At 55.6% G+C, this 25,965-nt stretch overlaps 9 protein-coding genes across 9 annotated transcripts; 2 read left to right on the top strand and 7 right to left on the bottom strand.

Moving 5' to 3' along the window:
* Positions 1-159: 159 nt before the first annotated feature.
* On the bottom strand, positions 160-2,886 carry PG985_002912 (uncharacterized protein; the record flags this gene model as incomplete). Its single annotated transcript, XM_066822681.1, has 3 exons — positions 160-883; positions 998-2,710; positions 2,819-2,886. The coding sequence occupies 3 exons, from the start codon at positions 2,884-2,886 to the stop codon at positions 160-162; spliced, it is 2,505 nt and encodes an 834-aa protein (XP_066690113.1).
* A 715-nt stretch (positions 2,887-3,601) lies between these two features.
* PG985_002911 (uncharacterized protein) lies at positions 3,602-3,904 on the bottom strand (the record flags this gene model as incomplete). The annotated part of the gene is made up of 1 exon (XM_066822680.1): positions 3,602-3,904. The coding sequence occupies one exon, from the start codon at positions 3,902-3,904 to the stop codon at positions 3,602-3,604; it is 303 nt and encodes a 100-aa protein (XP_066690112.1).
* A 5,258-nt stretch (positions 3,905-9,162) lies between these two features.
* PG985_002910 (tetratricopeptide) lies at positions 9,163-11,747 on the bottom strand (the record flags this gene model as incomplete). Its single annotated transcript, XM_066822679.1, has 3 exons — positions 9,163-9,614; positions 9,678-10,790; positions 10,844-11,747. The coding sequence occupies 3 exons, from the start codon at positions 11,745-11,747 to the stop codon at positions 9,163-9,165; spliced, it is 2,469 nt and encodes an 822-aa protein (XP_066690111.1).
* A 777-nt stretch (positions 11,748-12,524) lies between these two features.
* Positions 12,525-13,177, bottom strand: PG985_002909 (uncharacterized protein; the record flags this gene model as incomplete). The annotated part of the gene is made up of 2 exons (XM_066822678.1): positions 12,525-13,048; positions 13,111-13,177. The coding sequence occupies 2 exons, from the start codon at positions 13,175-13,177 to the stop codon at positions 12,525-12,527; spliced, it is 591 nt and encodes a 196-aa protein (XP_066690110.1).
* Positions 13,178-13,943: 766 nt separating this feature from the next.
* Positions 13,944-15,547, top strand: PG985_002908 (26S proteasome regulatory subunit 6A; the record flags this gene model as incomplete). The annotated part of the gene is made up of 3 exons (XM_066822677.1): positions 13,944-14,263; positions 14,328-14,556; positions 15,527-15,547. 3 exons carry the CDS (start codon positions 13,944-13,946, stop codon positions 15,545-15,547), a joined length of 570 nt encoding a protein of 189 aa, XP_066690109.1.
* A 606-nt stretch (positions 15,548-16,153) lies between these two features.
* PG985_002907 (uncharacterized protein) lies at positions 16,154-17,749 on the top strand (the record flags this gene model as incomplete). Its single annotated transcript, XM_066822676.1, has 1 exon — positions 16,154-17,749. The coding sequence occupies one exon, from the start codon at positions 16,154-16,156 to the stop codon at positions 17,747-17,749; it is 1,596 nt and encodes a 531-aa protein (XP_066690108.1).
* A 468-nt stretch (positions 17,750-18,217) lies between these two features.
* Positions 18,218-20,245, bottom strand: PG985_002906 (Peptide-N4-(N-acetyl-beta-glucosaminyl)asparagine amidase A; the record flags this gene model as incomplete). Its single annotated transcript, XM_066822675.1, has 2 exons — positions 18,218-19,809; positions 19,882-20,245. 2 exons carry the CDS (start codon positions 20,243-20,245, stop codon positions 18,218-18,220), a joined length of 1,956 nt encoding a protein of 651 aa, XP_066690107.1.
* Positions 20,246-21,764: 1,519 nt separating this feature from the next.
* PG985_002905 (uncharacterized protein) lies at positions 21,765-22,076 on the bottom strand (the record flags this gene model as incomplete). Its single annotated transcript, XM_066822674.1, has 1 exon — positions 21,765-22,076. One exon carries the CDS (start codon positions 22,074-22,076, stop codon positions 21,765-21,767), a length of 312 nt encoding a protein of 103 aa, XP_066690106.1.
* A 678-nt stretch (positions 22,077-22,754) lies between these two features.
* PG985_002904 (uncharacterized protein) lies at positions 22,755-24,230 on the bottom strand (the record flags this gene model as incomplete). Its single annotated transcript, XM_066822673.1, has 5 exons — positions 22,755-23,242; positions 23,338-23,496; positions 23,564-23,652; positions 23,744-23,949; positions 24,039-24,230. The coding sequence occupies 5 exons, from the start codon at positions 24,228-24,230 to the stop codon at positions 22,755-22,757; spliced, it is 1,134 nt and encodes a 377-aa protein (XP_066690105.1).
* Between the last annotated feature and the right edge of the window lie 1,735 nt (positions 24,231-25,965).

Here is a 25,965-nt window from a genome sequence, read left to right as displayed (position 1 = left end):
AGGCCGGCCAGTCCAGTATAGGGAGTTTATCCGCCTACTAAGGACATTACCACACCACGCCCCGAAACTGAACACAGGCCGCTTTATATACCCGATCAACCCATAGCCGTCATGCAAGTCGCACACGCCATGATATATCATTAGTTCTTCCGTCCCGGATCAAAAGTAATGCGCCAAGTCAATATGCCCGCTCGTCTCCAAGAGAGGAAAGAGATTCAGGGCCCCCGACGACCCCTGGTCGCCGCTGAACGTGCTGTTCAAGAAGGAGAGGTCGGGCGTCTCCGGCAGGGACCCTCCAGAAAGAGACAAAAACGCCGGGTCCAAGTCCACAAAGCGACCAGGCGAAGGCGGGGCGGCAGCGGCGACGTGGTGGCCGCCTTGGTGGGATTGGTGGTGGTGAGAGGGATGGTGCCCCCCACCACCACCACCAAGCATCTCCGACCGCGCAAACGACTCCCGATGCTGGATGTTGTGTCCAGACGACCCCCCGCCGAGAGCGCCGTCGTTATCGACTCCCCCGTTCGCAAAGGACGAGGAAGACGAGGGATGACCGACCGTGCCCAACGACCCCGGTGATCGTAGCCCACCGGCACCGTTGCCGCTGCAATTACCACCGCCACCCCTTTCGACGGGCATCAGCCCAAAAAGCTGGCTGCTGCTCTCAGCCCGCTGTAGCCGCTCGGCCAACTCCCGCTTCTCCAGCGCGCCCAGGGCCGTCGCCATCAGGCTCTTGGCGATGAGGCTGTACTGCATGGCGTGGGCGTCGCTCTTGGCGAAGTGCTCGAGCGCCGCGATGGACTTCTGCGTGTAGCGCTCCAAGATGCGCCCGAAGCTACCCAGCAGGCCGACGCCCAGCGCCAGCGACGAGGCGAACAGCCAGGATCTGAAAATGTATCAGTAACGTGTATGGGTGGGAACGGTGAGAAGGAAGATCATGAAACCTACACTACCAAAGGCTGTCTCCCCGTCATGACCCCCCCTGTCGATAAGGGAAGACACGACGTCCACCATCATACTCGCAGCATCGATGCAGGCATCTGCCAGGCGGGACTTGCCCGAGAATATATCATTCTTATTCCCACCACCGCCGCCATGGCCGGGCCCGTCCGACAACCGCCGCCGTACCTCGTACATGAGAAACGGACGCGACACCAGCATGACGGCGTAGTAATACGACGAGAGTACCTGGCACGTGCCGATGAGCTGCTGCTGCTGTTTAGCAGAAAGCTGCGCACCATCCGCCTCCTCCGCACCACCCGCCGTCGCACTCGTGGCGGCCGTATTCAGCACGTCCTTGAGCGGCCGTAGCCAGCGGCTCGACCAGTCACGCAGCTGCCGCGAGATGCCCTCGGTAAGCTGGAGCGTGATCTTGCGGCGCGAGTAGACCTCGAGCACGACGCACTCGAGGATCAGGAAGATCTGGACCGAGGCGCTCAGAATGTCGAACTGCTCCTCCGCCTCCACTTCTGCCTCCGGCCGGCCGGCCGCGACCACCTGATAGGGCACCGTGCAGTCGACGTCCGACGTGGCGGGCGGGCGGCCCATGGAGGTGCTGAGAAAAAGATCGACGACGCGGAGGCTGCGCCAGAGGCGGTCGCGCTGGACGTGGCCGTCGGGGCCGAAGCGGGCGTTGACCTCGGTGCGGTGGATGCCGACCGAGTAGGCGGTGCGGACGGCGATGCCGAAGAACAGGAACGCGCCGTTGATCTGACATGCCCCCAGCATGAACAGGGTCACCAGCAGGAAGGCGTGCACGGTGCTGATGCTCAGCTCGCCGCTCAGGTGCGCGAACGCCCGGTCCCGCGCGTACTCGAAGCAGGCCTGGGCCAGGGGCTCCCGGTCCTTCTGGTACCCGATGGCCAGGATCAGGTAGTGGACGATGCTCGTCGCCACGTCCGTCGCGGCAGCCACTCCCCCGTCCGTAGATGACGAGCCACTGCTACTGCCGCCACTAGCCCAGAGCGTAATGTCGTCGCACAGTCGCGCGTCCTCGAACAAGTCGACCAACCCCGCGGTAACAGCGAGATAGACGGCGACAGCGTCGGGTATCGATTCTAGCGGTATCTCGGGTCCGCCGCCGCCGCCACCGCCGTGATGCGTCGTAAAAGATGCCGACGGGGCGCTATTTTCTAGCACCGAATATTGGCTGCTCTGAGGCGCAAAGGCGTGCTCGTCAACACGGCTGGTGACGAGCTGCCGCACGCTCTGGAAAAAAGACAAGGGGGCGCAATCGCCGATGAAGATCAGTTTGCCCTGGGCGTCGCACAGCAGGCGGGCCTCGCGCGGGACTTCGGTCTCGTCTTCATGGACGTTGGCGGTGAAATGGCCATCACCACCTGCTGCTGCCGCCACTAACGGTTGTTGCCGGGGCGGCGGTGCCGCTGGGACGACAGCAGGTGATGCGTGCATGTGCTCAACATGATGCTGTGAGGAAAACGACGCATTGCGCGGTGGCTGGCTGGGCGTGGTCACGCCCCCGTTGTTAGTATTAGTAGTCTGTTGGTGGTGGTGTTGGCCATCATCGTGTTGCTGCTGTGGCTGGTGAAGAAGCGCGGAAGAGGAAGAGGCGGATGTCGGAACTGAAGGCGAGCGCGTGTGTTGCGGCACCCGCTTCCGCTGGGGCGAGTAGTGGCATAACTCGGAACGACGACGGCGAATGCAGTAGCTGCAAGGCGACTTGCCGTCGCACTTTACTTTGCGGCTCTTACAGCTGCAAGTGCGAAGAATTGCATCGGGTTAGAAACGTGCAGTAAATAATCCAAACCCGTAGGCGGCAGCAGCCCAAAGACGGATGTGGTTGCTCGAGGGTGGAACGAACCTATCACAGGCGTTCTGGACCCGTGCGCGGATTGGCCGGGTCTCGTTGCTTGGAGATGAATGCGGCATTACACAAAAAACCCTATTACGGCTGGGCAGCCGAACTCACACGAGAGTGCGCGGAAGAGCCAAGTCAATTGCAAATCGTACGTTTGAGATGGAGAGATCCGAACGTGCTTATTTCTCTGCGCGGACGGAGGATACATCAATGCTGGAAAGTACGCCCATGCACCATGACATCCGAGAAACCTTGAAGCTTTGCATCCGAGATTCGGATGCGCCACTAACAACAACCGCAGCCAGCCACGCACCACGGGAACAACCGCTGATTCAGGCCACGAGGTTGCAAAGCCACCGCCATAAAACCACAGCCAAATCGTCACATGCAGCGGGGAAGAACTCAAATGATGTTGTTGTTTTTGTTGACAGATCGATAGTGAATTTCAATTGTTGCTCGTGTACAAAAGCAGAAATAGTCTACCGATGAGGAGACATGCTGTACGTCTTTCTCATTAGAGGGAACCGAATTCCCAATATCATCCAACACGAATATGTACAATTCCAAGCCAAATATCGCACACACCACATCAAAGACCTCAGAACCTTTTTAAGTCGGGCAAGAACACATTATTATGTTGTTATTGTGTCAACCTGGAGGGTGATAATATGGTTAGCCTTCTGTTCGAAGCTCGGTTGACCGGAGAAGTCATGTCGTGAGAAAACATACCTTGAAGCTCTGTTCTCTGAGCTATACATTATGTAAGAGGTTTCGGTAAGAAACTGCTTAGCCCTGGACACCTTGGGGGGTGTTGCAGAGGATGCCCTGCTCGAGGATGGGCAGGACGCAGCAGCGGGCGCGCTGGCCGATGGCGGAGCAGACCTCGCTGAAGTTGTCACCGGAGGTAGGGACTTCGGTGGGGTTGGCGCAGTCCAGGTCAGCGACGCCGAGGACGTCGGTGGCACAGCACTGGGCAGTTCCGTACAGGCCGGAGCAAGGGGTGTAGTTGGCCTGGCGGGCAACCTGGACACCGGGAGCCGCGAGGGCAACGGCGGAGAAGAGGGTGGCGGCGGCGACGGTGAACTGCATGTTGGCGGCTGGGTGGATTATTCAAAAAAGTGAATGGATGGTTTTGGTATAAAAGCGAAGGTTGATTGGTCTGGGCTTGAGGATGTGAGAGGCTTGTTGGCGAGGATGAGGAGCAAAAAAGAAGGGCTAGAGACGGGGAGGCTTCGAGGTCTTTTATACATCTGTCGTCCTCACAGAACCGAGTTGGGCGGCCTTCGATGATAGTTCGATGGGTATCATCGAACTGGCTGACTGGCTGCTGGGTGCTGGGTAGCAACAGCAGCAGAGCCATGCCGGCGATGACGACGATCACACCAGGCCTTCCCGTTCAACCACATCCATGCTGGTGGAGTTTCGGTCAAGCTGGGATCCCAGCTCCCAACGAAACCGAGTTCCGAAAGGTACGGGGAGCAGGGAGGTGTTCTGGGAGGTGAGATGAACTTGGATTTCTGCTTGGATGGAGCATCTGGTAAGGGGCGGGTTTCCGACGTAACAGGTAAGTCATCCTGTCGATCGCATATAGGAGCGCACTGTCTGCTATAGGAGTGGCCAGTGGATGTTGCTATACCAGGGCATTGCTGGCTCGAATGGATGAGATCACAGATCGACCCGCAATGGACAGTGGAGCTCAGTATCTAAGAGCATACTGTAGGCCAGTGCCAGCACGTACGAGCGTACATACATACTCACCAGTTTCGATACCTTCAACTGTCAAGCATAGTGAGTGAATCTGCCTCTGCTCTTCAGTGACTAGGTTGGACGATGGTTCGAAAGGTGTGAGTCCTAAGCATCATGTATGGGCTTGACACTGACGACAGCAGTTTGCAACTTTGCATACAGGTTTCGGTCATGACGGCAAGAGGGCAAATTTGCTGGTCAACTGGCAAATCAGGTCCCCTGCTATAGTGCCAGGTAGTGATACTATAGTATCTTACAAGTGTGGTCAACCCCACAGTGGGCAGTGATTTGCGGCTGCAGGGGCAAGGGTTGGTGGACACACCCTGCTTGCATCGACCTCGATGTGCATCAAGAGGCCTAGGGAGCCCAGAACTTCTGCCCAATATCGAAGAGTCGAGGCTTCTGTGCCGACTCAACTGCAATTCTACGAAGGATCGACATGGCAAAGTGCAAAGAGCAACATGTGGGTTCCCTCGTGTTTAAAGATAGCATAATCTTGATCAGGAACTTCCCGACCGAGTCAAGAGTGGCTTCGCTTTCTCGCTTTCTAGGTAACCAGGAACTGCCAGAGCTGTTCGCCACAGTTTGCTGTTATTAGCACAGGTAAAGTGGTCGCCGCGGCATCTTCATCCGTTTCCAGACAAACACGAACCACGCGTGCCACGCTGGGCTGGCTTATAGGCCGGCAAGCAGCAAGCTCGGCTATACACAGAGTGTCAAGTACATTGCCCCTGACGTAGCACGAGACTTGGCGTTTTATAGGCAATAGTTACCGGAAGAGAGCATATGGTCATAATCTGGGTTTTGTGAAGCGATTCCCTGCCTGACTTGGCCTCGAACGAGGTAACAGGACCCCGAGCAAGAGTGCAACTGCTTGGCGAGCTGGCTTGCCGGCAGATGTGTGATGCTAGGCTCTCTGCCGGGACGCTCGGTTGAAAGCTAACGCTGGCGGCTTCCTTCGAAAAAGGTCCCGCATGAAACCCGCATTGCGAGCCTGCGAGAGAGGGCTCCACGCCCAATCAGCCAGCATCGATTCCCCGACGGTTCTAGGGCTGATCATCATCAACAACAGGCAAGAGGGCAGGCAGGAGGAGGCAGCGAGGCAGGCTAACAGTCGACTTACAAGTGGCTGAAAAATGTTCAAACGGCCTCGTTGCAGGGATGCAGGTTCAGGAACGGAAAACAAGGAAATTGCAAGATCGTCACAAACTTGCCCACAATGGGAAAACGCCCGAGGGAACCCACCGGCCAAAACGGGAATTTGACAGCGGCCGAATTGAGAGAGATATGACGAAAGGAGCGTAGCAGTTCAATCTCGAGCAATGCAAGGACGACCGGTTTCTTTTTCCACGTTCGTTACAACGAGGAAGCAGTCCCTCAAGCCACACAGAACGTGTGCATTGCGGCGTGCTGCTTAAACGCGCCGCAGAAGGATTGGCTAGTGGGAAAGCCGTTAGTAATTCTAGTGGTTTGCTTTGCCAGCAGCATGTGGAACCATTTTTGCTAGCATAAACGGAAGGCATTGCATTGCTATTATCACCTCAGTGGGATATATCAAGGATAACAAAACATGCAATTCTAGTTTACCATCATAGCTCTCTCTGGGCTTGCCGATCGCTGATCGCTCTTGTCAGTCCATCGTGCGATTGCAAGATCCAGGCCAATAATTGCAACATGGGTGATGAGATGATGGGCGGATGGGCGATGCTGACTGGCCCACGGGGTGCACGCCAGCATGTCATCTCATCTTAAACGGACAGGTGCCAGGCATCCGTAACCCCCTAGGCCGTTTCAACAGCACAGCGTGAACCAGAATTGATAGCAACAAGTGAGCAGACTTCACGACATCAATGAGCCGGCCAAGCCCCCCTTTCTCAATGCGCATCCGTTCAATCACTGAACTCTCGATCGAGACTTCCAGAAGACTGAGGCCGTCTAAGCCGTGGCCCGTGGCCCGGGTCTCCACGCCCAATGCTTCCTGCTTCCTCCACCTGGGCTGGTGAAACCGCGCCGTCCGTACAAGGAGCATTGTTAACGGTAGAGGCCAACCACTTAAACCATGGAACAATTGGAACAAACGTCACCACTTTTCCAATCTCGTACGATTTTGCCCGTTTTCAACAGTCACCAAATACTGAACCGGAGCCAACATGGTCAGTATCGGACTATCGGCCGAAATCATAAAAACAGCGGTCGACGTTTGCGCCGGCAACGCCCACAGTTCCTGGTATCTGCATGCTTGACCCAATTTCCCCAAAGTGACTCCCTGATGTAATCATCATGCGTCAAGCGTGCGTGCATCAGAAGTCATTTTTGACGGGTTTCGTCTCAGGGGGATGGAGGAAACAAGCCTTACTCCTAAGCGAGCTCCCTGAAGCGAGAGGTCATAAACGGCAATTCATGCCAGCAACACCCAGCTTGCCAGCCAGCGCGCGCGCCTAGGTCAATAGGTGTGCACACAGCTACAGCTGCACGACTAGAACCAGGCCTTACACACCGGCAATACTAAACAAGGCAGTGATCGGCTCGGAGCGCTAGCCGGGAGTGGTGTGGGCCCCAGAACCGTTGCAACGCGGAGCCCTGGGCCACTTCATCACTCACACCACACCACACCCAACTTTGACGCCTTCCACCTTCTTTCAAGCTCGCAAGGCACAGCAAGGCTTAGCCTTGACTGATGTCACTAATTGATGACTTTTTTTTTTTTTTTTTTTTTTTTCCCGCAAACCCGCCCAGGTCCAGCCCAGCCCCAGGTATGAGAGCCAAGACATTTCTCGGACATTTTATTTCGAAAGCAAACAAGAAATCGCGTGCAGCCCCCATGGACCCCCTTCCCCCTCTCCCGCGTGCGACAGATACTGTACGACGCGGCTATGCTAACCCAAAGAAGATGCACCACGACGACCGCAAGCCTGGGGGAGGCGAAAAATGACATCGTGGCTCACTCAGGGGTGGTGGCTTGCTTCACCTTGCAGCTTCATTGTCACCTCGAATCAGAACACCAGCCAGGCCAGGCGTACGTAGTAGTGCATACGAAGCTTCGCATTTGACCGCCCTCCCACATCGGAGCACATGGAGGTTCTCGCTCGGGAGCCCGTTGACCCCGAACCTTCCGCAATTGGGGGCAGCAGCCAAGTTGCGAGCAAAGCATCGACATGAGCCAGGTAGGCCAAGAGTCTAGAACACCCATCTCTACATTCCGTAATCCACGGGCCTATTTTTCATGCCCGAGCATACAGACTACTCAGATTCATGGTTCAAAATAGTTTGGATCCCGAATTTGGCGAGCCGCGCACTCCGTAAACGTTCGCGCAGACCGGCAAACGGCGCGTCCTACGGAACCGTCCACTATAAATTTCTCATCTAACTTAGCTCAGCGCTAGATCCAGTGCCAATCAGGGGAACGCACCCGGGATGCTAGATTCACAGACTAACTACAGCTACCGTCTCATGCCAGAACCATAACTCTTCTCCAAAGTGCCATGCAAGTGAATACACGTACTGTACGCTAGGATGGCAAGTGCACACATATCCAGATATGTGTTCGGTGAAGACGGCGGTCAAGCTTCTACACCGTCGAATACTTACACTTGGCTCTGCACCTGGGTCCTCGGTATCCCTATCCTACATAGACCTTGACTAGGCAGACTTTAAACAGACAGGGACTTGCACAGATTGACCTGGAGTAAAAGCGAAAACCAGCCGCGATGATAGTATATCACCCCTATTTGGTGATGTCCTGCTAAGCTTTACCTTTGGGCATCTTATTAGGGGGTGATTATAAGACCGTTGGTGGGTTCATTCGACGTTTGCCAACCACTGCCCTCTGCTGTCCCTCTCCATCACACCCAACATCCTATCACTCTTTCTTCGTCGACCCCCAGTAAGGGAAAACTTGAATTCTTCACCAAAGGATCTTCGAAAGGAACTTCTGGGCTCTCCTATGCTGAACAACACGGGGCCTCTCGGATGTGAGACATGCTGACCTGCAGTAGTGAGGAATCGTGGGCGGAAACAACAGCGTCTTTTTACCGAGCATCACAAGACATGGAAATTACCAAACCGCCCCTGAAGGCCTTCAGGACAATCTATCTCCGGTGGACGATGCAGCATCTCCTTCCTCAAGTATACGATGATCTGGTCGGCGGAGAGTCGTTGAGTATGTGCAGTGATGTCTAATTGGAACTGACGAATACCAGAACAGGAGCCACCACATTGTTCGTACATGAGAAGCATGCAAGGCTATGCACATGAGCTTGGGTTCTTGATTCTCTGGTCTATAAGGAAAAGGGCTAAACATCTAGAAACTTTTCTTTTTCTCTCGTCACAAAGCCCATTCCCGCTCCCGGAATCAATGGTACACATACAACCTCATGCAAAAATGCCACATAACCACACTCCCTGTGTTCTCGGAATTCAAATGAGATTTTAATATCCGCGCGCCAGGACCCCCGGCTATGCTTTTTGCAGAATCATGCTTGTGCCCCTTCAGCAACAAAAACAGGGGAGGAAGAAAAGACACCGACCGGGAAAGCAGCATCTACCCGCTCGCCGGATCTTTGAACTACCGAGGAACCAACTCGGTAGTGTTGGCAGCTAATCTATGCAAACGCGGTGACCTCGGGCCACTTCTCAGCGGCCTTCTTCTTGAAGCCGTCAAGCTCCTTGCTTCTCGATCCCCGCAAAACAGTCAGGATCGTCTGCGCATCCTCAAAGGTGATGCCTGGCGCAGCCAACAAGCCCGCGAGTTCCTTCTCGATGGAAGCCTGGTCTGCCTCATCATCCACCAGCTCCTTCATCTTGATGGCGGCAATGGCGTGCGGCACACTGCCCTTGTGCTTAGCGAGGAACTCGTCGTTGAACTCCTCGAGGTCCGTGGACGGCGCAATGGCGGTGAACTCGGACTTGATCACCTCTTGTACCTTGGGTGGCAGAGATGCCATCTTGCTCCGGATGGTGTGGAGGAAGCGGATGGTGTGTTCGTGGACAGTAGGGTGGGAGGCGTCCAGGGCCAAAGCGGCGTTGAGGCAGCCGAGAGCAAGAACGTACTTCTCTGTAGGTAAATGTTAGATTATTATCATTCACATAAGACCTTTCATCGGCGAGTGACACGTACCTCTGCGCATGTAGACCTCGAAACCAGCGAGTTGCGCCTCGAGATTCTTGGGAGTGTAGGTAAGGAGGTGAACCAGGAATTTGGTGGCTTCCACAAGCGGCTCGGTGGTGGCCGCGAGCTTCAGACCATCAGGGTCGTCATCCTTCTTCTTGGTCTCGTCGACCGCAGCCTTGGGCTTGTTCGGGTCCTGCTTAGCAGCCTTCTCGGCAGCTTCGCGCTCAGCCTTGCGGGCCTTCTTGGCTGCCTTTTTACGCTCAGCAGCATCTCCGTTCTTGTCGTCGCCGTTGACACCATCAGTCAGAGTCTTGCCATCGTGCATGTCAAGGTAGAGCTTGACAGCGCCAAGTGCAGCCCGAGAATAGAACGGGTGATCCCGGACATGGTCCTCCCAACGAACCATATCGACGTAAGCACGTATTTGACCTTTCCGCAGGGAGAAGCTGTGGAAGTCAAACTGGTCCTCTTGCCACACATCAAAGATGTTGTAGACGGTGTGGAACCTCTTCAACGCCAAGCCCACATTGCCTTTCCGCACTTGGGCCTCGCCATCCTCAGTCATGAACCAAATGCACTGCATGTCCAAAAGATCGTTCAGGGGGCCAGCAGGAGAATCATTTCTGGTGAAAAGGCCTACTGTTTCCAGACCCTTTTCAGTTTCGTTGTTTCTCAACTGATACTTGGCTGCTTTCGTGTTAATGTATCGATCCTTCAAGTCCAAGTTACGGGCCTTGTCCATCTCTTCCGATGCCTTCTGTGTGTTGCCAGTGTGCTTTACTATCCGCGCCTTGGTCATCTGGAACTCGACATTGTCAGGTGCCTTTTCGATACCCTTGTTGACGAATTCCATAGCCTTGGTCAGGTCGCGACTGAGGTGGTAGTTGTAGTGCTGCGCCAGGTAGTAAAGTGCTGCCCCCTCGCCCTTGAACGGATCGTCGGCCTTGGCGTCTCCAGCATCGGATTTCTTTGCCTCGAGATACTCATGTGCTAAGGAACCGAGAGCTTCCTTTTTGGAAGAATCACTGTAGAGGTGCTTAAGGTTGGCGAACGTTGACGGCACACCCTTGTCCAGCATGAAGGTGAGATACTTCTTGGCCGCTTCACGGAAGACGTCGCCTAAAAAGTTGCGTTAGAGCTGCTTGCAGTAGTACCACATTACCATAACGTACCAGAAATAAAATCGAGAGGGAGTCGCTTGGCAGCATCTGAGCGAGGGTTCTTCTCGGCATACTCGTCGTAGATTGCCTTCTTAGCAGCAGTATCCTCCGCGGGGATGGCCATAACCTCGATAAGCTTGTTGTAGTACTCAGGGTGTTCGGCATTTCGGTCCAACAGGGCCCTGTAAGCCTTTACAGCTTCTTCCTTTTTCTCCAGCTTGGTCAAGTATTCGGCGCGGAGCTCCATGACAGCCAATCGGTCGAGGTTGGTCTTGGCAATAGACTCGAGGTGCTCGAGAGCGCGTTGGTAGTCGCCTTGTTCGGCAATGATGGTGTTCTTGTACATGACGGCCTCGGAGTTCTCAAAGTCGAGCCTGGACGGCGGAACCTTGACTGATTCCTCGTACTTGGTCAAAACCGTCTCTGCCTGCGTCAGATCGCCCGCGAGGTGGTGAGCCACAGCCAAGGCAGTCCAGTTCTGGCGGACCTGGGACCGGGCTTGAAGCATGGCTGTCCTGCTCTGGATGTAGCCCTGGTAGTCGCGCATCTGGACCTGGAGGAAGGCCAGGTCTCTCTGGATCTGTAGGGAGTCGGGCTCGAGCTTCAGGGCCGACTTGTATGCCTTGATTGCCTCCTCGAAGTTCTTCTGGTGTCGGTACAGCAGGCCGTAGACGTGCCAGCAGATGTGCGACTTCATGTCTGCCATGAGGGCCTGCTTGCCCAGGGCAAAAGCCTCGTCGGTGTTGCCCTGCTGGTTGATTATAAGGGCCTTCATGGCCATCGTGTCGCCGTGCTTGGGGTTCTTCTTGAGAATCTGCTCGGCGGCCTTCAGACCCCGCTTGTACTGCTTGTCTTCATAATTGCGGATGACTTGGCGAAAGAGAGAATTCTCCTTCGCGCTGAGCGGTTGAGGCATGCTCGGTAAAAGAAAGGGTCGGCCAGCGAGGGTGGTATTGGGAGGTTCGGTGGTGTAAAGTCGTCCAGAATGGCAATTTTTCGCGAACTGGAAGCTTGCCAGAGTTTAGAGAAAGGTACAGTTGCGTCGTGGGGTGATATGATAAGGTGCGCTAGCTACCTGCCCGCCTGCCCGCCTTGAAACGTGGGCCAGTTGTCAGGTAGGGACTTTCTTGGAAGTTATGTAAGCCCACTTGGACAGCTCAATTGATGGTGAATGTTCCTAGTTTCACTACTCCATACATGTACCTAGGATAGCAATATTAAATTCAATGAAATGAGGGCTGGCAAATGTTGAATTTCAATATATACTGAAGCTCAATTTCGTCAACAAACGATGCATCTATCGGATATATGCTTGCAAGGTCGCGTGCTTCAAGCCAAGGTACCTGACAGCCAACTGCAAATGACGAAGTGTGAGCGTTAAATGGGGCCGCATCCGGCGGTGGGATGCGCCGAGAAACCGGAGCTCCTCTCACCCATGCCCACCGAACATTTCCCGACCTGGAACCATGAAAAACAACAAACTCGGTGATGAAGCAAGGCCCTTACGATTCAGGGGTATACAACCCCGCCTGTCGGGAAAAGTAATGGGATTTGAAGTTGCGTGCCTGCGAGCGGCGGTGTATCATTGAATGATCTCATCTTACACTCCAATTAACGATTATACAAAGTAGGCTCAAGGGCCTGGGTTTCGTACCCACGAAACCCGTACCCCAAAGTCTAGCCAGCCTGCAGTTTACTTCGCAGAGTGGGGGACCCCTTGCTTGTCCCGCCATTGGTTCAAAGCTGTGTCTGCATCTTCTATATCGCCGCCGCACCTCTCCCGCACAAGACCCCAGGTTCGCGATCTCACAATCGTCTCGACACCCCGTTCTTGCCGGAGCAGCGTCGCCAGCTGTTCTGTCCGCGCTTCCCGAGGGAAATATCTCGCAGAGTAAGGGTCAAGTCTCTCATTGACCACACGCTCTCTATCCCGTAGCGACTCAGCCTCTCGTAAGGTTGTCTCCGGATCATTGGGATCGGGACTCGTAGCCACATATGCACAGTAGGTCAACACATCAGACCTCGACTGCCACGACGGAAACAGCACCTGATCCTTGAAGGTTTGGCATGACTGCGGATCAATCTGCCTGAGCGGCGAGCGCGGTGTCCGCACCGATGTAGAATTCGGATCGAAGCCCGCTTTGGAGGGCGTTACAAGCGCATTGAGGTTTTGGGTGATCGAATCGTCCACAGCGCCCCGCGATATTCGCAGAAAGTCTAGAAACACCAATTGTTAGACCATGGCCGTACATGTTAGCAGTCGCCAAAAGGACGCGCACCTCTGAGTGCTACTGTCGAGAAACAAAATTGTGGTGTCAAGGAGGGACTCCTGGGTAGGTCGGTCATGGTGGTATTATCACGAGAGCGCTGCGCGGTGGAGCCTGCGGCATCCGACGAAGGAGCCGCTCGTCTAGTCCAGAAGTATCCAGCCAGATTGATGGTAAATGAGCCTGAGGTTTATGGCAGGTTTACGATAGCTGAGTGTATAATGCGAGTTGGGCCCGTGTACCCAAGGACGAGGTTGAGTGAAACTATCGACTTGATCTGCAGTCGCCAGGGCTGATGCTAGCGAATCAAAATAAATCGATGATGACGCTGCAGTCGACCCTCTCTTCACGTCGTCAGAGCTTCGAACGGGATGGAAGCTTAACTTAGCTCTTTAGGTAAGCTAATATGCTAGGGCGGGCTGGTCTTTATCGTGCATTATGCAACTTGGCATAAAAAACCCGGGCTGGTATGCACTAAAGCCCCAGCGAAACCCTGGCTGGGGGCATCAGGTAGAGGCCTGAAGCTCCGATCTAGTGCCCCGCTTGATGAATCAGGCTGATTGATTGCGACAGCACACGCCTGCCTTCCCGCTGGCACAGTACAGTGGCCTTACAGTACCAGTCTACCACAGCTCTAAACTCCGGACTTGGGCCTTGCGCTTGCTTGAGAGGCCGCAGCATCATCTCCATCAAATCAACCACCCCAACAACACGTTTGTCATCAACATCTTCAGCCGTTTACGAAGCATCACTTTTTCGCACGCTTCCCTCTACCGTTTCTGGGCACCCCCAATTCCCTCTCTACCGAATCCTTCTCCCCGCCATCCACACCTTCGCCCGCCACCATGTCTAGCTCACAAGATATGGAGGGTGTCTCCCGCCGCGAGCCCGAGGATAAGAAGGATAGCGGACGTGGCGATGACGGTAACAAGGACAACAAGAAGCCCTCCGATGGCGACGCCGAGATGAAGGACGCAGAGCCCGAAGTGGAGGAAATCCTCGACGACGAGGTCCTCACCCTCAGTACTCAAGACCTCCAAACGCGGAAACGCCTACTCGAGAACGATGCCCGCATTATGAAGAGCGAATTCCAGCGCTTATCGCACGAGAAGGCCACCATGGGAGAGAAGATCAAGGAGAACATGGACAAGATCGCTAACAACCGGTACGGGCTGCATTGCCATTGCTTCGTCTACTCTGCACCGCGCTGTAGCTAACATGCGTATCAGGCAACTACCATACCTCGTCGGCAACGTCGTCGAGCTCCTCGATCTGGACCCCACCGCCGAATCCTCAGAAGAGGGCGCCAACATTGACCTGGACGCCACACGAGTCGGCAAGTCGGCAGTCATCAAGACATCCACACGACAGACCATCTTCCTTCCTCTGATTGGTTTGGTAGACCCCAACGAGCTGAAGCCCGGCGATCTCATTGGTGTTAACAAGGACTCTTATCTTGTTCTCGACACCCTCCCCGCGGAGTACGACAGCCGAGTCAAGGCTATGGAAGTCGACGAGAAGCCGACGGAGAAGTACACTGATGTTGGTGGTCTTGACAAGCAAATAGAAGAGTTGGTGGAGGCTATTGTGTGGCCCATGAAGGAGGCGGAGCGTTTCAAGAAGATCGGCATCAAGGCGCCCAAGGGTATGTTGCTTTCTGACCTCTCTTTTCCCGCCGCACCCATTGTGCTGCAAGGACTAACCAACCAACCCGTCATCTAGGTGCTCTGATGTATGGACCTCCTGGAACAGGAAAGACGCTGCTTGCTCGAGCTTGCGCCGCTCAGACCGATGCCACCTTCCTCAAACTTGCCGGCCCCCAATTAGTGCAGATGTTCATAGGTGATGGCGCTAAGCTAGTGAGAGATTGTTTCGCTTTGGCCAAGGAGAAGGCGCCGGCCATCATCTTCATTGATGAGTTGGATGCCGTGGGTACCAAGCGATTCGACAGCGAGAAGAGTGGTGATCGAGAGGTGCAGCGAACCATGTTGGAGTTGCTGAACCAGCTGGACGGTTTCGCCTCGGACGACCGTATCAAGGTGCTGGCTGCCACAAACCGAGTCGATGTGTTGGATCCCGCCCTGCTGCGATCCGGACGTCTCGATCGCAAGATTGAGTTCCCCTTACCTAACGAGGAAGCGCGTGCTCAGATCTTGAAGATCCACTCGCGGAAGATGAAGGTCGACCCCAACGTCAACTGGAGCGAACTGGCCCGGAGTACCGACGAGTTCGGCGGTGCCATGCTGAAGGCTGTCTGTGTGGAGGCCGGTATGATTGCTCTGCGGATGGGCAAGAACAAGATCGGCCACGAGCACTACGTCGACGCCATTACCGAAGTCCAGGCCAAGAAGAAGGACGTAAGTATTACCCGCTGCCAGCTCCTTCGCGACGTATTATGTTCCACGATACTGATTCTCCTGTTTTCTAGACTGTCAACTTCTACGCATAAGAAGCCCATGGCGGCGTTCAAGGCGATGGGGCGGTATAGAACTTGTGGTCATAGACAAGGGCTTATGTGTAAGATACTACTTGGATCCAGCCCTTAATGAAATTCTGAGGGCCCAATTGCCAAGGGTTTTAACACCATAAAAAAGTTCAGCATGTATTATTGCTTGCCCTCTCAAAACAGGCACGCGCCGTTATCTAAAGCGGTTGATTGTGAGAACAAACGTGAAGTTCCCGTACCAGGAAACAATATGGCAGAATCATGCCCATTATGACAAAGCTCCGCGATGGTCACTCGTGTTTCTGTGATGGAAACGTACGTGATTTCCTTCAGCCATGAGAAAAGCCTAGCTGCTTGCCTGGATGGCCCCGTAATCATGACACGTCCCAAAGTAGGCATACTTCTTTGGCTTGCAGATATCTCTGAAGGTGTTTCCCATTTCCAGCCTCAGCACACTGACACTCATACCTGGCCTTGCATGGAACACTTCAGACCACCCCACCTAGACGGACCACCTAAGTATCTATTTAAGTTACTAAACGACCCTACTAAATGACCAGATTGATTGATACATCCAACTCTCTTCTCACCAGAACGCTCACTCACTCAATGTTACATCTCCCTACCGAGATCGTTAGCGCCATCTGTCGCCAGCTTCCTAACCGTGACATCAAGAGCCTCCGCCTGACATGTTCGCTTTTGAAGGCAATAGCGCCCTTGCGTCTAGACCGTGTTTTCCTCTCGGCCAATCGCCGTGACCTGGACGTCTTCCAGGCTATCGCCGACAGCGACGTCTTCCGCAACCAAATTACGGAGATCGTCTGGGACGACACGATCCTCCCAGAAGACGACACCCAGGATGGCGATTCCGAGATTCATTATGAGGATAGCAGTTTCTGGGAAAACGGTGTGGAAGAGGAACAGACCTACCAAATGTTTCACGCCGACCCATATGAGGACAAATTCCCCGGCTGGTTTGTCCGGGCGTGTAAAGAAAGCCTTGAAGTTGTCCAATCCGCCGACATGGAGTCCCGAGAACTAGCGGAATGGGCGACCCGCCCAATAATGCCCATATCCGAGTCTTGGGCCTTCTACCAGCAGCTGCTGCTGCAACAGCAAGAGGTGCTACAGTCGAACGCCCATGTACGCGCCTTCGAAGACGCCTGGGTTAAGCGTCGCTTCCCGGCCCTGCGCACTATTACCATTACCCCGGCCGCGCACGGGCGCCTGTTCTACCCGCTCTTCCAGACGCCCATGATCCGCAGCTTCCCACCCGGCTTCATCTACAACGTGCCGCGCGGGTGGCCGGTACGCGGTGACATGGTCCCTAGGGCTGAGGAATGGGACGACGACGGTGAGGACTGGCCCGCTTTCCGCGCCGTCACGTCCATCGTGGCCCGCCATCTGGACAACCGCCCCCTGCCTCAGCTGCGCCTGGACGCCTTCGAGCTCCCGACGGGGCTCAACGTCCGCGTCTTCGAGGAGCCATGCCGTGCCCTGACCGACTTCGCCGCCCTCGTGGCCCATCCCGCATTTCAGCACTTGCACCTCGACCTGCTCGTCGGGGCGCAGGAGCGTTCCGGCTGGCCCGCGTTCACGAGGGGCCATCTCGCCCGAGCGCTCTCGGCGGCCCAGCTGCACTCGCTGAGTATCCAGACCGATGCGTTCGCGGACGAGAGCGAGTGGGAGTCCTTCTGCGTCTCGCTGCGGACCGTTTGCCCGCCCGCCAGTCTGGCCGCGGTGCGACACTTCGCCCTCGGCGGGTTCTGCGTCCAGGAGGACGACCTGCTCCAGACCCTCGCCGCTCTGCCCCGGGAGCTCCTGCAGACGGTCCGGCTGCGAGACGTTTCCCTCGTCCCCAAGGACGGCGGGGACGATATGAACGGCACAGCCCGTTTCTGCCGTTTCCTCGAGCGGGTCCGCGACGAGCTACGATGGCGCGACGTCAAGCTGACGATCGGCGTGCCTCCCGGCTGGGAGATGGCCGGACTGACGCTCTGGGTCGACGTCGACGATTTCTTGTATAGAGGGGGCCAGAACCCGTTTAAGCTCGAATGCAATACGCCGACCGTCGTTTCGGGGTTCGGCACATGGAAAGACCGGTTCAACGCGTCGTATGAGCGTCCGAATCTGGACGCTGCTGCAGAATCGAAGGAGTATCCGTATTGGTATGACGTTATGGATAGTATCAAATGTCGTCCGTAGGGGGAGGGGCTTGTGGTCCTCCGGCGTCTTCCCTTTCTAGAACACTTTGTTGCATAAGGTCGGCATACGCTCTCCCCCTAGATAAAAGCTTAGAGAGCCGAATTAGTACTAGGATCGATGGCGACCTGGGAATTCTCGGTGTTGTATGTTTTTGCCTTTTTGCCGATTCCTTTCCTTTTTGGTGGTGGGTGCCACCCATCATTGAGACTCTTGTTCTTTGGTTCAGCACGGAGTACCGGGAGGGAATTCGGTCCTCGAGTATACTAGGTAGTGCCTACTTTTATGATGAAGTATCATTTGCCAGGCACATAGCCCAAGGAACTTACATGGCCTGCCCGCATGATTGCAGGAAATAGAGAGCGGTTTAATCAAGTCATGTTGTAAGGTATTACTAATTATTGAATGTTCTCTCTCTCTCTCTCGAAACTAGTAAATGACGTGACGCCCCCAATCAACTACCCAAGCCAATCACACGACGGTGACCCCCTTAGCCACCACGTCCTCATTATCCGCCGCGACCGAGTCGTTAGCCGCGTTCACCCGACGCGAATACAGCAAGGTCCCGGATGCGTCCGTGCCTGCCGCGCCAGCAATGCCGCTAAAGACGAAGCTCTGATCCGTCTGCCCGTCGCCGGTACTGAAGCTGTTGTCGCCCGCGCGGCGGAAGACCGCGGTGCCGTTGGTCGTGGTCCGCAGCCGGGACCCCTGGAACTCGGACGACGCCGACGCGAAGGCTTCCAGACCCGTGGGGAAGACGGCGGCGCCGCTGACCTCGCGGCCCAGGCCCTGGTCTAGCACCCCCGTGATCGTCAGGTTGCCCTCGGGGGAGATGGTCTGCGTGCTGTTGCAGAATAGGGGGTAGTCGTACTTGGTGGCGTAGTCCGCCCCGCCGCCGCTCTGGGACTGGTCGAGGCCCGTGATGGAGAAGTTGTTGACGGCACCGTCGCCGAATGCGAAGACCTGGCCAATGTTGGAGTAGTCAAGCGTCTGCGACCAGGTCGCCGTCCTCTCGCCATTCTGCGTCTTCACCGAGGCGCTGACGGAGAACCGGCGGGACACCGTCAGGTCGAAGTCGAGGGTCTCGTTGAAGCCCGTGGCGTTCTGCGTGATCCTCTGCGCGAAACCGATGCTCGGCGCGCTCTGGGAGATCTGGGTCACCTCGCCCGTGGTGACGGACTGCGCGTCCTCGTCCAGCCAGACGAAGACCTTGCCCGTCACATACCAGGAGCTCTCGGTGGTCATGGAAAGGGACGCCTTAGACGACCCGTCGTCGACCAGGCCCACAATGGCGATTTGGAACGTGTGCTCCTGGCCGTCGCATAGGCGGGGCAGGAACGGCGTGATGTCGATCTCGTGCTCCCGCAGGTCGAAGACGTCGATGCCGACAATAGGCCGGTGGAGCTGGGGTATGACGCCGCCCGTGTAGATGACCGGGAAAGGCCAGACCACGCCCGCGAGCTGCCCGTCGATCGTGACCTGCACCTCGCGCCAAGGTGAGTAGCCCGCATAAGCGCCGTAGGTCTTGTTGAAGGTCAGCGTGGCGCTCTGCGGCAGGTTGCTCCACCAGAACTCCTCGTTGCCCTGGCCTTTGACGTCGACCGAGAAGACGGCGCGGCGGGCGTTTCGTGGGAAGCTGACCGTGCTGGTCGCGTTCATTTCGGGCGTGGTGAACTGGCTGGGCTTGCCCTGGGACCCTAGCCGCTGGGAGATGGGGATGATCTGATCCGCAGGCGGGTACCCAGTATCGTTCGTATCTGCAGGGCCCTTGAAGAAGGTCGCCGTGAGTGTGGTGTTGAGGAGGCCCGTGTACTGGTCGTTGACGATATTCTCTAGGTCGAATATGACCGTCTGCGGCTGCTTCCAGAGAGACAAGAACGGCGTCATGTCCTTGAGCCACACCCAGCGGATGCCGGACGGATTAGGTTCGGCAGTGGACGTTCTCCAGACCTCAGTGTCGCCCAGGTACATGACGCCGGTCCGGTCAAACTGGCGGCCCCGCACCAACGTGGTGAAGTTGATCACGACATGATCAAAATCGCAATCAGGGGGCGTGTAGTTCCCTATGCCATCGCATGAGATATGGGCTTCTGATCACCGATCCCATGAGGGAGCGGACCTAAATTTGAACTTACCGACAAAAGGAGCGCCGTAGCTGTTGGCAAATGTATGTACCATGAGTACCTGCGAGCAAGCAGGCTTCGTCTGAGGATCGGCGTACGGCTCGCTTTGGCCGCGCAGAGTGAGGCCCTGGTCGGTCAATATCGGCTCGGCGACCTGGAAGCACTCGAGCGGGGTGGAGATGGCCCGGGGCGAGTTGGCGGTGGGGGACATGACGTCCGGCTCCGTGTCCATCATCATCAAATCCCGGTGTCCGAATAAAGGCGGCTTCGCCTCGACAGACCTTTTGGCCAGGACATTTTGCCGGGGATTTCTCGCGTCGGCGGTAGCTTGTACCAAAGCGGCCAAAGCCAGCAAAAGCATTCGGATAAGATACATCCTTGGCGGCAGCGCTCTGGTGATTGAGCTCGTCTCCGTCTCCTCTCAGTTGTTTCCAGGTTCGGTGGTAGCGACTGACGAATAATCATGCATACGGCAAACAAAACCTAACGGATACCTACCTTACTTAGGCTGGGCTGCCCGTTGGGAAACCAAAGGGAGGGGAATGGGTATTGACCGGAAGGGTTCGAGTAACAATCAATCGCAAGGGCTGGTATTGCTGCCATCCTTATACACATCCCCCCTCCTCTCTGCTCAATCAAAAAGAGGAAAGCACGCATGGCGCCGATTGTCAGTGTGCCTGCATATAAATTGTCTCGCATGCAATGCAACCTAGGATCGTCATCGTCATCAAAGTACGTGCATACGCGCAGGACAATTAGCCCTTGGGCTTGGAAGTCCATTGATGGGTGATAACGAACGGGGTGGTATGGGTCGGGTTAAATCAGCCGAGAACAGAAGGTAGAATCTATCTGCCCTAGCTGCCAAGCCAATTTAAAGCATACCTTATCCGCGGAAGCTACCTCACCTCTGCCCGTCCTAATTGCAACTGCCAGCCAACCTTGTACTTGGACATTGGACAGGTAGGTGGCTGGTAGAATGGCCGGGCTTTATGCACTGCCGCGGAAGTAAGTAACTCGAGGACCTTGTCATTACCTGCATACATGTAATGTAGTGTATGTAGCTGTCTCTTGACTCGTCTGCTTTTGCTGCTGCAGTTAGTCTTATAGGAAAGGGCTGGTAGCCTGGCTCGATCGAATGCTGGAGATTACTGAGATGGAGATATACCCCAGGCTACCAGGGACCTTCTCTCGCCCAAGGTGGGGGCGGGGCCCTTAGCCTCTACACATGCCAGCAAGCAACCGAGACATCGGAAATATGTGACAAACGAGCAGACACATGTCGTACCAAGGCCGCCGCATTGTTGCATCAGATATCGACTTAACCAGCCTCCATCATATTGCCAGTTGTTATCCAGCAGGTGCTGCTTTCCACCGGTGAGCAACCGGTGACCATATTCCACGGTTTGGTAGCAAACAAATGACCTTAAGATGCCCTTTTGAGTTAATGGGCCCGCATCAGGATAACCTCTACGGCGGCATATTCAAGAACTCCTAGCTCGTCTGGAGCATCTAATGGTCGGTTTCAATCACAATGTCATATTTGATTGGGGTTTGGATTGCTACCATGCTCGAGTTGATCCATATACCGTTACTGACCACCTATATCTTTTCCCATCCTCACATTGATTTGGCAGACAAAGTATTAGCAAGCTGGACGAGCCATGACTCCATCACGAAACTAAACCCCCATCGCCGCTCAGTCCTCTCCGGCGAAGCATCCTTTTTTTAGTATCCACGGTGACCAGGTCCGGTCTTCCGTTGCCTACAAAGCTCCGTTTCCCCCTTCGCCTCTCGGAAAGGAGCGTTGCCTGAATGAAGGAGGGCTGAGAAGAAGAGAAGAAAGAGAGCACTTCATTTCTCCCCCACTAGCTATCCGTCAATCCCCGGTCGACCTCTCACAGGTTCTCGCCCGTCATCCTCTTGAACTCGCCCTTGATGTCGTCGAGCAGCTCGCGCGGCTGGTTCTTGACCATGTTGGCCGTGACGGTGGCGTCGTAGGCGAAGTACTTGCTGCCGCGGGCGTAGCCGGCCAGCCGCTCCAGGGCCCACTCGCCGACGCCCAGGAAGAAGCTCAGGGCCTGCGCGCCCAGGGCGTTGGTCACCAGCTTCTGCGTCTGCAGCGTCTGGCCCGTGGTGCGCCGCACGCCCGCCAGCACCGTCGACGACAGGACGGCGAGCAGCGCCAGGTCCGGGAGGAAGCCGAGCATCTTGTTGTTTGGGGGTGTTTTTGAGGTATGTATAAAATAGGGGTTCTCCTTTTTGTTGCGGTGTGTGGGGGGGGCTGGGTGGTGGCGGCTGAGAGAAGTGGATTGCGGGAATCCTTCCTTTGTTTGTGACGGAAGATTCAAGATCAGAGTCAGACCCAATTGATGGATGGATGGCTTGGATGCAAGTTGCGTGAGAAAGTAAATAGGCGGAGTATGAAGTGAAGATGATGATGATTGTCGCAGAAAGTGAGTTTCGACCTATTCTTATTTCCTGCGCGGGTACCGAGCAAGATGGGACGCAGCAATGGGCGATACGTGGTGCCGCGAATCCGAGAGTTCCAACGTTGGAAACTCTGAGGCAAAAACAATAAAGCCCCACCAGCCACGTACCCTCTCCCGGCCGCAGCTTCCTTCCCCTTGGCATCAATAAAAGTGCGTACCGACCATTTCACTTCCAATCATCCATTTGTACGACGACCTCAGCATTGGCCATTTGCATGCAATAATTAATACTTGTGTTTGTATAATGGTATGGTATGGTATAAAAGTAAATGTGGCTCTCAGGTGAATAAAATGCTGCACAGCATCAGGAACGGAACTGGTATCTCTAGATCATCATAATCAATCGTTACGCTCATGTTGCCCCTCATTGTTGGCTTTGCCCGCCCTCGCCACCCATCAGACGAGCAGCTTACTGCGGCCATCCCAGATGCCGCTGCCGCCGGACTCCAGGTCCATCGACATCCTCGGCGGCGGCGGCGCCGGCTGGTGCCCGCTCGATATGCTAAACCGCTCCGTCTTGACGATGGCGTTCTGGCTAATGGGGCTGATGGGGCTCAGCGGGATGTCGCCGGCGCCGTCTCCCCCTTCCTCCGCGATCGACATGATCCGATCGTGCCACGACGACGGCGACATCTGCCGCTGCAGCGGGTGTGGTTGCGGGTGGTCGGCGCTGCTGCTGCTCAGGCCCGGCTTGAGCTCCCGCGTCGAGTCGCCAGTGCCCCCACTGCCGTTCTTGAAGAACCTGGGCCCGAGCCGGCCCGAGCTCGAGCCCGTGTGCCTCGACGTGAAGGTCGTGGCCTCCCACGCCTTGCGAATCAGCGGTCTGAGCGCCGTGGCCGCCACGATCATGATCGAGACTGAGAATTCCGTCGTGTTCCAAACGTCTGTCAAAGGGGAGTAGGTGGTCAGCTTCGGGTAATGTGGAACTGCATGTCCTCCCCGTGTCCGGCGGGATTAACGGGTACGGGAGTTGGCTTACAGAGACTGATGTCGTTTCCCTTCATCATCATCGTGGCAAACCGACCGGAGCTCACGCCAATTGTGACAGCTCCGAGCGTAAAGATACCAACCAAGCCGGCCTTTTCCCTTCCGGACAGACTGGTAAGACTGGTGAGCAAGGGAAACGGCAATATGAAAACTGAAGCCCATCGTTAGATACTGACACGATTTGAGGTTTGGGGGCCCAGGGAAGGGTAGGCACTCACGAAAAGCTTCGCATGAGAAGCACAGTGACCAGTTGAGCTGCATCAAGGTCTTGGATTCAAAGGCCGAACACGAGTGAGGGCCGGGATACCTGTGCACCAAGGACGCAAGTCAGCGTCAGCCGCCCGATATACTTACTGAACATGACCCCCCAGCAAGAGGAAAATGGATGGGAAACGTACCATTGAACGGAGGGGTGCGGCCCACACCAGAACGTGTCGGAAAAGAAAGTGATGAAGAAGGCACTTCCAACAAAGAACGCGATGAAATGGAGGGCGCGGCGCAGCATGTGGAAGTGCAAGGGGATGAGGTGGTAATAGATGGCCACCATGCTGAGTTTGGGGAGGTAAAGGCCAGCGTCGAACAAGTAGTTCATGGCGAACCAGATCTGTCCGCGCGGTGTCAGTGTCAGCTATGCCTCCTTCCTCTGTGGGCTCGGGTCGCTCCAATACGCGGGCTACTACGACTGCCACTGACCTTGCGAAGTTTGACGTTGGCGCGTGGGGTCGGGTCGGCCATTCGGCCCATATGGTAGGTGATTGTGTCGCAGATAACCAGCCCCAGGACACACAAGGCCGCCAGGACCAGCCATATGTCGGAGATGATGAGGTGTTTTTGCTTCCAGTGGATGCGGACGGCGATGCGGAGACCGACGAATATGTACGCCATCGTCACCATCGTCCATTCCACGCCCTACACAAGCCACGGGTCAATGAGTGAGTGCGTTTTTCCTTTCAGTAACACGGCAAACCACCGGGGATCGGAATGCAAGAGAGAGATAGAGAGGTGGAGAGCGATGTACCATCACGTGTGCCGGTTCAAGCCCCATGGTCGCGGTCGTGGACGATTCGAAAGCGCGCGACGACCGGCTTCCAATCCCATGCTCCCGCCCCCAATACAAGCCCCCCAAAGGCGAAGACGATGTGGCAGTGGCAAGATTTCCTTCAACCAGTTCCGGGATGGCGATGACGGAAACGCGATGTTGCCTGCGGAAGGGGCTTTTGCTTGTCACGTCGGGCCTTTGGTAACCTGTCGAATGTTGGCCAAATCCGATAACTTTACTGTAGGGCACATGTCGGCAACATGATGAGGGGCGGGGGTTTTTCCCTATACATATGAACAAACCGTCTCGTCTTTCACGTCTCGCTCTCTTTTGCCGCTACCATTACTACTGTACGTTTCCGTGCGAGGATGAGCCCACAAAAAAGCGTGCGATTCAGGTGCAAAGCCAATGCGAGCAGTTAGCAGCCGCAGTAGTAGGACGGGTAGGAGGGGTGCGACAGCGTCATCCCACGTCTCCGAGAGAAACGGTTTAAGGTTTTGGTTTGCATTACCCGCCGAACCCCAGAGTCTCAGACCGGGGCCCAGCTGCCCAGAGGGCCTTCCAACTTCCAAGCCTTCTTCTTCTATCGAAACCGCAAAGCTTTATGTCCGAGAGGTTTGCAGCGATGGTCGAATATTTCCAGAGTGGCTTAGCACGACCATCGGCCGAAACCCGTTTCTCCATCAACCTCCTTTCCCCTTCCTGGGAATCGCCGTGAACGAAATGCCATACCCGGGTCGCAACACGGTGAGCGCCTTATGGCATGGCGATGGTACGAAGGAGGCACCGCTAGCTGACTAGCGTTATCGAGGATCGCCTTGGGGGTTGGCTAGATAGCTTCCTGTCCAAGGGCGGTCAAGTTATGCTTACACATACCCATGCATACCCACCTTGGCGCGATCCGGAACCGGTGGTGTATGATAGCAAAGCCGGCCGGCTGTCTACAGACATGAAACACCACCGCGCTAAAAAGGAGAGCCCAAACAGTGCCGAGGAGATGCCACTTCCTATATACCAAGGCAGAGTCCCCAGACAACAGCCTTCCCATGATCTTGTTTGACGGCCTTAGCGATTTGTCAAGCCAGAGAGAGAAGCAAGGCCACCCGCGAGCTCCTTGTATATCTATCTTCCTTGCCGACCTGAACGTTCATGCGCCCATTTGGAATAACCACCTCCACGCGTGACAGTCTCTCGGTATCTCTCTCGCGCGTTTGCGGCTGGACGAAGAGGCCCAACTTCACTCCTTTGACAGCGCCCGTCAGGGTCTAGACTCTTAGGTCGACTCTCGGATCTTGATGATCACTTCCAGGCGCCAAGAGTCGCTTTAACGTGGTTCATGTGAGCGCGGAGTGAAGTCCGAAGGGGGTGAAGAAGACGAGAGCGCGCCCATCAGACGAAGAGAATGGAGATCCCCGAGGACCGGAACTGAAATCGCATGGCCGCATCCAACATCCCTCTGGGAGGATCCAGGGATGGTCCCCTATCCCGAGCTTCAAGCCATGAACGGCCACCAACGGATCGCTGGGTCTGGAATCGTAGATTCGCGAAGACGCATAGTCCACGCAGATCCTGAGTGCATAC

Source organism: Apiospora marii, assembly GCF_038362585.1.
Source record: "Apiospora marii strain CBS 49790 chromosome Unknown utg000002l_segment0_segment0, whole genome shotgun sequence".
In the NCBI taxonomy this organism is placed as follows: Eukaryota; Fungi; Ascomycota; class Sordariomycetes; order Amphisphaeriales; family Apiosporaceae; genus Apiospora; species Apiospora marii.
This window is presented reverse-complemented; position numbering and strand designations above follow the sequence as displayed.